This window comes from Portunus trituberculatus, chromosome 24 (genome assembly GCF_017591435.1).
Source record: "Portunus trituberculatus isolate SZX2019 chromosome 24, ASM1759143v1, whole genome shotgun sequence".
NCBI lineage: Eukaryota > Metazoa > Arthropoda > Malacostraca > Decapoda > Portunidae > Portunus > Portunus trituberculatus.
In genome coordinates, this window is record NC_059278.1 from 6683076 (window position 1) to 6693075 (window position 10000).

At 39.5% G+C, this 10000-nt stretch overlaps 1 protein-coding gene across 3 annotated transcripts in view; it reads right to left on the minus strand.

Annotated features, from left to right (window-relative positions):
• LOC123508136 (PDF receptor-like) overlaps positions 1-10000 on the minus strand; it is a 310821-nt gene that overhangs the window by 87607 nt on the left and 213214 nt on the right. For all 3 annotated transcript variants that reach the window (XM_045261651.1, XM_045261650.1, XM_045261652.1), the window contains exon 4: positions 4393-4553. In XM_045261651.1, the coding sequence (XP_045117586.1) occupies positions 4393-4553 (161 nt within the window). The remainder of the gene's footprint in view (positions 1-4392; positions 4554-10000) is intronic.

The following is a 10000-nucleotide window of genomic DNA, read 5'->3' on the forward strand; positions in this document are numbered from 1 at the left end:
GCCCCTTAGCTGTCTAATGGCGGAGGAGGAGGAAGAGGAGGAGGAAGAAGAGGAGGAGGAGGAGGAGGAGGAGGAGGAGGAGGAGGAGGAGGAGGAGGAGGAGGAGGAAAAGGAGGAGGAGGAGGCATAAGCAGATATAAATTAAAAAAAGCTTAGATATAATCACTTTTTGTTTTCTCGTAACTAGGAAATGCCATGGTCTTTTATTAATGCCTCTTTCAATAACGGTTTCTCGACCATAATATCCTTCTAAAGACGTGATTTCCTCCAGTGTGCGTTGGTGCATGTCCGCCGCGCCTCTCAGGGGAATGTGGTGGAGCTGTAAAAGGTTTCCAGGACGTAGGTTGTCCGTCACTACCCAATGAAGTGACATTTACCATCACTTGTGTGGCAGAAGTCTGGCATGTGGCGGGAACTTTGGAAGCCTTGAGTGTTTGGCTGGCTGAGGATTGAGTCAGTTTTTTACTTAATAAGAAGGTCCGCCTCTTTTCCCTACTCTCTCTCTCTCTCTCTCTCTTCTCTCTCTCTCTCTCTCTCTCTCTCTCTCTCTCTCTCTCTCTCTCTCTCTCTCTCTCTCTCTCTCTCTCTCTCTCTCTCTCTCTCTCTCTCTCTCTCTCTCTCTGTCCTTTCAATTCTTTGTGTGTGTGTGTGTGTGTGTGTGTGTGTGTGTGTGTGTGTGTGTGTGTGTGTGTGTGTGTGTGTGTGTGTGTGTGTGTGTGTGTGTGTGTGTGTGTGTGTGTGTGTGTGTGTGTGTGTGTGTGTGTGTGTGTGTGTGTGTGTGTATGTGTGTGTGTGCGTGCGTGTGTGCTTTTGAACGCTTATGTATGTTTTTTGTTTGTGTGGGAGTTTTATTTTTCCTGTTTGAACGTGAATAAATTCTTTTTATTTGCTTGAAAATGAATATGTTTTGCTTGTTTTGTCGGAAAGTGAATATTTTTTTATTGTATTGCAATGCGTCGTGATGAAAGTTAAAGAACGCTGCGTTAGAGCACCGTTTGCCAGAGAGATTGGCTGTGGCAGAGACAAAGACTCGCCAGTTTACTCACATGACGTAGTTGGGAAGGTTGTGGCGTAGTGGATAAGGTGGTGAGCGTGGGATCAGCCAGATGTCCACGCGTAGGTTCGAATCCCACCATATACCACTTTGAAGGTAAGACATTTGTCGAGTGGTTTAAAGTTACCTACATGTCACCATGATACCCAGGTTTTAGGTGGTTACACCAAAGATGCGCTAGGGTGGTGATATGGGCCCTAATATGGGTACCACTATAAATAAAACTGCCTGTACCACTAATGGGCGGAAGCTGAACAGCTTTTCCCCATTTACTCTTCAAGTATGCTTACAGGTGGTATAGGCCATGCCATAAAATAAAATAGTTATCCTGTATACATGAACTTTTAAGGGGCTGCGGCTTTTATCTTTCGTTTTTCAACCTTTTTCAGCATAAAATACGGCGACATCAAAGGGGTTTTCCATTGTTTTAGAGGAGGAGAAAGAAACCCTGTAGGGAAAAGGAAAGATCATGAAGCGCTCTCTTGAGAATGTGTTTTTAAGGCTTAGGTGTATCTTTCCTACAGACATGATGGAAGGAGGCGTGGATGCATTATCGAAGGTATGTTTGGTTCAAGTGTCCTTCATGAGTCATTTACTTTAAGACGTAAAGAAAGTAAACCTTACATTAGGTAAGGAACAGACTCTTCTAATGAAAGAACTTCTTTTTGCTGTTCATGAAATAGGTTTTGATGCAGTACTGCCCATTACGCATGCGATCGAGAGGTTGTTGACTTTGTACATGATATTTTTTAATGTGGCGTTTATAATGTAGAATCATAACAAATACGACCATTGAGTGATACTTCTGTGTCTGTGTTCTGTGTCTGATACCATCAGACACAGTACTAAATGCAGCAACAGTTGATGTGTGCACGGAGAAACTTGTAGCTCGTGTAGCAAGTTGAAGTTGGTGGTTGTCTGGCGAAAGCATGAAGTGAACAGCAAAGCTCATTCATTGCTATTGGTGCGTGTTACTTGTTATCAAATGGTATATTAAATGGGATAGACATAATTGCTTTTGTAGATCTAAATCTTTCCCGGAAATCCTTGATCAGTGAATGACGTTCGAGGTAAATAATTAACTTGTTTTTAATTATGCTGACGAAAATGTTGTAATATTTGTGAGGTTGTCTGTTACCTTTTGTGACCACTGGATGACGTATGCTGTCCTTTCACCCTAAGGGACTCATGTTGTGGCTTTGGCTTGTTGAATTGTAATATGCACACCTTGCTTGCTGCTAATTAGAGAGAGAGAGAGAGAGAGAGAGAGAGAGAGAGAGAGAGAGAGAGAGAGAGAGAGAGAGAGAGAGAGAGAGAGATCAAACTTTTTTTTGAAAAATGGGCAGACTTTTTTCGAGTCCTCCTAATTGATGGATGTGGGCGTGTTTTTAACGATGTCGGAGGGGTGACTGGATGAGGCACGAAGGGGAAACTATGGGAAAAATCGGAAACTTGTGAAGAGAAGTATGTTGAAAATTTGATGAATAATAAAACACAACTACTCTTCTTCTTTCACAAACATTGAGCTTGATTTCTTCCTCTGTAAGTTATTAGTGACTTTTTTTTCAAAGCCTTGTTTGTATGCGTTCACTTGTCTAATTAACTATAGTGTGGTCGAATGAGCTAAGGCGACCTGGTAGAAGAAAAAATAATCTTGGGTTAAGTTTTAAGTTTAGTGTGGAAAGTTAATTAAAAGGATAAGCGTCTGTCCTAGATCATTCTTACCAAGCCTAACAAAACCTTACTTGTTTTCTAATAGTATTTGTAGATTAACAAGGACACAGCCAAAGTAACAAAGCTTTCCAAGAAAATAGAAAAAAATGGAATGAAAAGAAGGCAAGTGCTGTGTGTCGGCAGAAGAATGAGAGATGTGGAAGTAGGAAGGAGACGAGCCAGACCAGGGGAGAGAGAGAGAGAGAGAGAGAGAGAGAGAGAGAGAGAGAGAGAGAGAGAGAGAGAGGGAGAGAGACTTATGGAAAAGCTTAGTGAGGAATGGCAATCCGATATACACAAGGTAAGTACGAGTAAGTCCAAAGAAGATCTACTCGTGTAATTACCGCAGGCAGAGCTATATCCGATGCTGTCCTTCCCATTATTCTCCCCCAACCCTGCTTTCCATCCCTTCCGATCGGTGCAGGTGATTGGCACTCGCAATGTTTTGTCATCTCTCAGTCTTTCATGTTATTTTTCACCTTATCAATTAGCCTTGTCCTGAACTGATCTTGGGAAGCATGACTAGGAATGCAGCAATCATATCAATGTATAAGTTCTTTCAAAAACTGTGCCAGCAAGTGATACATTTACATAATCTCGTCCACATGACATGGCCACACGCGGTAATCCTCAAAGCCGCGTGATGATAGCCGAGTGGATGAGTTATGCAAGTGTGTGTTTATTTGTCCTGAATATTTGTTACTTTGATGTAAAAATTGGTTTCCATCCGACATGTTTGAAATTGAGTTCAGGGCAAAGCTAATCTATAAAATGACAAAATATATTTACTATAAAAATCTTGTAGAACGCCACAACTATATAGGAGGTACGGTAAGATCGTTTTTTTTTTATGAATCAACGTAGTTTGTGGTGATTAATGTTTCATCATTGCTAGGATTTCTTAGAAGTAATAGCGTTGCTTTGGTCAACTTATATATATATATATATATATATATATATATATATATATATATATATATATATATATATATATAAAGGCATGAAAGATCTTGTTACACAGCAATGCAATGTTAAGCATTGCTATATTCTGAACACTTAATTATAAACATTACGTCAAATTACGAACTTACAAATATTACGACGAACCCCAGGAAGATGTAGAAAGAGAAAACAAATACAGGGAATGTTGTTTCCGTGGAGTAAACCATGACGTCATCATAGCCGGATGTGTTACACACTTGCCCAATAACCAGACTAAAGGAGAAAATTATAACAAAACAAAAATCCAAGACAAGGAGTTCCAGGCAGTGCCCCGAACTATTCTATGTCCATATCTTTTTTATATAATATATATATATATATATATATATATATATATATATATATATATATATATATATATATATATATATAAATATATTATAATGTATATTATAATGCATATAAATACACTAAATTATAAGAAAGAAAAACCTAGAAGAATATTTGACTTTTCTCATCAGCATAATCCAGAATCTCTTTTTTAGCTTCACTTACTTAGTCTGACAAAACTTACCATTACTTATGAATACATTACCCAGTTTCACGTAATTCAAACTTAATTACTTCCAAATTGACATAACATTACATGACGTTGGCTCTCTTAGCGTAATTCGACACCCTACCTGTGCATCCTCCGCTGAGTCATTGTACAGCTTTCTGAGGACCTCCTGTATGGGTTTGGTGAAGCAGACGATGTAGTTGGTGTAGCCCTGGGGGCGAGTGAAGTCCCCGTCCGTCTTGCCGGCCCACCTTCCAGAGATGTCACACCGCTTGTACACCATCTCTAGGGAGAGAGAGGGAGATAGAGGGGATTAGGGCTACACACGGAGAGAGAGAGAGAGAGAGAGAGAGAGAGAGAGAGAGAGAGAGAGAGAGAGAGAGAGAGAGAGAGAGAGAGAGATCTAGTAGTGGTGAAACAAAGCGTAGTCTGCTGAAAGTTTAATTCTCTGTACACGAAAGACTCGTTTTTACGCCACACACCATGTCTGGCTCCCTGTGCGTATAGGCCTCTCTCTCTCTCTCTCTCTCTCTCTCTCTCTCTCTCTCTCTCTCTCTCTCTCTCTCTCTCTCTCTCTCTCTCTCTCTCTCTCTCTCTCTCTCTCTCTCTCTCTCTCTCTCTCTCTCTCTCTTGATGTAGCAATTCATAACCCTCCTCTGTGATGCATTGTAACGTTCCTCCTGTAAGACCTGAAAAGTTTGCACCTAACTTTTCGACCTTTTCTTTTTTTTGTTTCGTGAAGAAATACTCACGAGTCTGTTTAATCGTTTGAAAAATTTGTATTGATAACTTGAATGTTACTTATATGCCTTTAGTGTTGATTAGTGTTGCGTGTTGATATATATATATATATATATATATATATATATATATATATATATATATATATATATATATATATATATATATATATATATATATATATATATATATATATATATATATATATATATATATATATATATATATATATATATATATATATATATATATATATATATATATATATATATATATATATATATATATATATATATATATATATATATATATATATATATATATATATATATATATATATATATATATATATATATATATATATATATATATATATATATATATATATATATATATATATATATATATATATATATTCTTTATATATATATATATATTGAGTGAATGAACAGTGTGTTTCGTTAGATTAGGTTAGACTAGTTGAGGATAGGTTAGGTTAGCATACTATAACTTTTTCTTATACCTTGATATACCGGTAGAAGATGAATTTCAAAATGGCCTAACTCCAACAATATTAAATGATGATGGTTTTCTCTAATTTTTTTCACTTTTCTTTCCTTTCACACTAGTAGCTTCTCCCGTCCTACTCCTCCGCGTCTTTTCCTTGAACCATCTAAGCGTCAATTCCTTCCTTGAAACCTTCCATTTCCCCTTCACGCTTCACTATTTTTTCAAGATTTCTCGCATCCTATCCCTATCTCTTTCGTCCCGGTATTCCACCATTCTTTCCTATTTTTTTTTTTTTGTCATCCATCTCACCATTTGTCATTTCTCTCTGTACCCAACTCCTTTCTAAAATCCGCCTCTACGATCTTTCTCTGTAATTCCTCTTCTATTTTTCCTTTCCTGTATTATTTTTGTGTTTGTTTTATTTGTATGTATTTTTATCTCCTGCCAGTTACTTTTATTCTTCATTCTTACTATCTACTTATCTGAATATTCCTTTAAACGTCAGTCCATTTCTCATATTTCCGTGTATGTTGTCTTCTCTTCCAATTTACTTTTCCCTCATCCTTCTCCTCTTTCTGTTTTACTCCTCCTTCTTGAGTCCTAAACAGTATATCAATAATTTTCTTTAAGATTCTTTTTCCTTTCTTATTCTTTTCCTTCTTTTTTCTTTTTGTCCCCGTCCTTCACTAGTTTCCTTCGTTCCGTCCTCCCTCTTGGCACGTTCTCCGCCAACTCCCATTGCATCGCCTCACGGCAGCTGCTCTGCTTCACGTTACCGCGTTTTGCACTCCTCGCCTCCTCGTCTTCTTCATTTTTTGTGGAGTTCCATTCACCACTCTCTTTCTCCTCTAACTCCATGTTTTTTTTTCTTTCTTCTTTTCTCTTCTTTACTTCTCCCTCCTATTCCTCCTCGTCTTCGTCTTTGTCGTCGTCGTCATCGTTGTTATTGTTGTTGTTGTTTTTTCGTCGTTTTGGTCTTTGATATGGTTTTCCTCTTGCTTCTGCTGCCGCCTCCGTCGCTGCCGCCACCTCTGCCTCCTCTTTATTGCCGTCACTTTTATTAATAAAGAACACAGAAATATGTTTTCTCGTCAGCAATAATTCCATTCTCCTCGTTGTGTAATTTCATATCACTTTTCCTTGGAGTGGAATGGCTTTATCCTTAGGTAGAATTACTTTTCTCTTCGACTTCGTAAGAAATTTCCCTTGCCTTAGTTTTATTGTATTTTCCTCTTTGCTGTTGGTTCGTCTCTCTCTGCTGACACCACCACCACCACCACCACCACCACCACCACCACCACCACTAGCACTACCACTACCCACAACCACCACCTGCTCCCTGTCGCACTGTTACCTGACATGAAAACATTACCATGACTTGTCGTGGTAACGTGGGACACTTTTACCTGGTTATCATGTTTTGTTTGACTCCTTCCTCCTTGCTGTAATGTGATTGTCGTGTTCGTAAACCATTATCTAACTCGTTTCTCTCTCTCTCTCTCTCTCTCTCTCTCTCTCTCTCTCTCTCTCTCTCTCTCTTTATTCTCTCTCTCTCTCTCTCTCTCTCTCTCTCTCTCTCTCTCTCTCTCTCTCTCTCTCTCTCTCTCTCTCTCTCTCTCTCTCTCTTTGTGTGTGTGTGTGTGTGTGTGTGTGTGTGTGTGTGTGTGTGTGTGTGTGTCTGTCTCCGTCTCTGTAACCTTGATTACAATACTTAAAGAGAAGAGAAGAAGAGGCTTAAATATAATTAATTCTGTGTTTGGAATGGCAGTGTCTTCCTCACGATGGACTGGGAGCGAAACACCGAAGGATATGGGTAATGGAGAGACGAGAAGAAGCAGTGATAAATTAAGACTGTTTTCTAAAACAGTTCAGCGGCACACTTCATCTCCATTTAAAAGGTTCTATTTGGAGTGACACGGGAGGTTTCTAAATATGCTTTTAGAGTTATAGTGACCGATTAACATGATTTACACTTTACCAACAGGAAAAAAAACACACTAGAGATCCCGCTAGTCATTTCAGGGACCTTTGAAAATAGTTATGGTGAGTGTGAACAAAAGTGTTTTAGAACATCGGTAGTAGAATGGACAGTAAGGAAATGACATGGGAAGCCAGGACGCGTTTGACTACTAGTGACATGTCATGGTTTGGGTACAAGAAGAGTATAAACAGAACTGTAATGTGTGTACGGGAGGGATGTGTTGGGTGCGTTATTTTAGAAGAAAAATATGAAGGAAAAGAAAAAAAGAGTATGATGAGGAGGAAAAGGGAGTTTGTGTGTGTGTGTGTAAAATAATTCCAGATTGGAAATGCACTGAAGGAAAAAAAATAAAATAAATAGGATTTTTTCCGCGCTTTACGGAAAGTGAAAGAGTTCTGAAACGCCTATTTGTTGCCGTATTATCAGAAAGGGAGAGAGAGAGAGAGAGAGAGAGAGAGAGAGAGAGAGAGAGAGAGAGAGAGAGCGTGTGTGTGTGTGTAGGCAGCATCGTAAGTCTCGCTCATTATAACTTGAATCGTCAGGATGAATTACATACTCATGAGCCGTGAAACAACAACGACAGGAACAACAAATTGCCCTCCTCCTCCTCCTCCTCCTCCTCCTCCTCCTCCTCCTCCTCCTCCTGGATGAATTGCGCTCCTCTCGCAATTCCGTTGCTGTTAATTGTGTGGATAATTTGACATTTACTACCCCTTTCCTCTCTCTCTCTCTCTCTCTCTCTCTCTCTCTCTCTCTCTCTCTCTCTCTGGATTCACTCATTAAAATACCTTTCGTTGCCAAAAATATCTTTATTTTCTGTTTGTTTTCAAGATAAAACTTTTTTGCTTATTGGGAGTCACTCATCGATATTTGCATTTGAGATTGAAATTTGCATGATGGCTTTTTCTCTCATTCTCTGTTTTTCATTTCCATTTCTCTTTGATTAACTACAGTACACACCACGTTTTTTTTTTCTCTTCTTTCTTGATTTGCTTTTAATTTTTCGTACTCCTCTTTCCGTTTTGTCTATTGCACCATCAGTCCTTTCCTCACTTTTCCTCCTTCTTTCACTCTTACACTTCTCTTTCCTCTTGCACAGGCTTTCCTTCCGGTTTCCTGTTGCCTTTCCTTTACTTCTCCCAACCTGGACCAGAACAAGACAACGCCCGCGAGCACTCGTGTTAAGTTAAACCTACGGGTCACAAACTCACTAAGCGTCATGAAATGTGTGAGCTGAGGAGGTAATGCATTTATTCTCCACGTTGAGGGAAGACAGCACGCCGGGATAGGACGCGGAGAGGGCAAGAGTAGACAGGAGAGTGACAGAGGGAGACAGGGTGGTAGTAGAGACAGGGGAGTGCAGTGACAGGGACGGGAATGTGAGACAGGGCAGGTCATGGTGGTGGCAATGAAAGAAAAGGACAGAAGACAAAAGATGGCGGACGTTGCAAATTTTCCAGCAGAAGTGAATTGTCGATGTGGATACGTGTGTTTTGTATGAGTGTGTCTACGTCTGTTTCTGTGTGTCTGTGCGTGATTCTGATGACTTTTGTCGTGTGTGGTTTTATTAATTACATTTTACGTGTATTTGTTTTTGTTTTTTTTTCCATAAGCTGAATGCATCTTCATGTTTTCGACATTTTTCTTTTTTCTTTCTTTCTTGGAGTGTATGTCCAAGTGAGCACCTCTCTCTCTCTCTCTCTCTCTCTCTCTCTCTCTCTCTCTCTCTCTCTCTCTCTCTCTCTCTCTCTCTCTCTCTCTCTCTCTCTCTCTCTCTCTCTCTCTCTCTCTCTCTCTCTCTTCTAATGTCACGCTACATATTCACACTCCCACAGCCACCTGATTTCCGCAGCAATCACAGCCTCGGGTCACCTATTCTTCTCCCCTCACTTCCTCTCCTGAATTTAGTATATGTCTCCCAAATTTTCACGGCTCTTCTCCTTATATTCCCTACGACAAGCTCGTGTTGCATACGAAACCCAAGCACTTACGTGAATTCAAAGGAGAAATAAGTGTGTTTGTTGTCAAGCGAATTCTAGATAAATGAGAAACGTTGCAAGGATTCAATTTTCTTCGTCGCGTTTCCGTCACTTCCTGCTACCAATATTAGACAACTTGAAAAGGGAGAAAGAATAGCCGGATATCAGCTTTCGTCTTGTTGTCTCTGTGATTGGACACGGCGATCTCTTATGCTGGTATGTGTATATGTATTATCTCTGACTCTTCTTAATTATCACGGGAAATGCTCGAATGTGAATCGGGTTCCTTGGTTATCGAGTATCAAAGCACGAGAGAGAGAGAGAGAGAGAGGTAACAGCAAAGAAATTCAACTTATATGTCAAGAATATGTTTTCCTCTTTACTTTGACAAATTTCAGGTATGCAATTACTTTTTATCTTGCTGACACACTCTCGTTGCATTCAGTTGGCCTTTGTGGAGCGTGCAGGTGTGTGTGTCTGAGTGTAGCGGATGAAGTGAGTAAAGCGTGGAAAGACAAGCC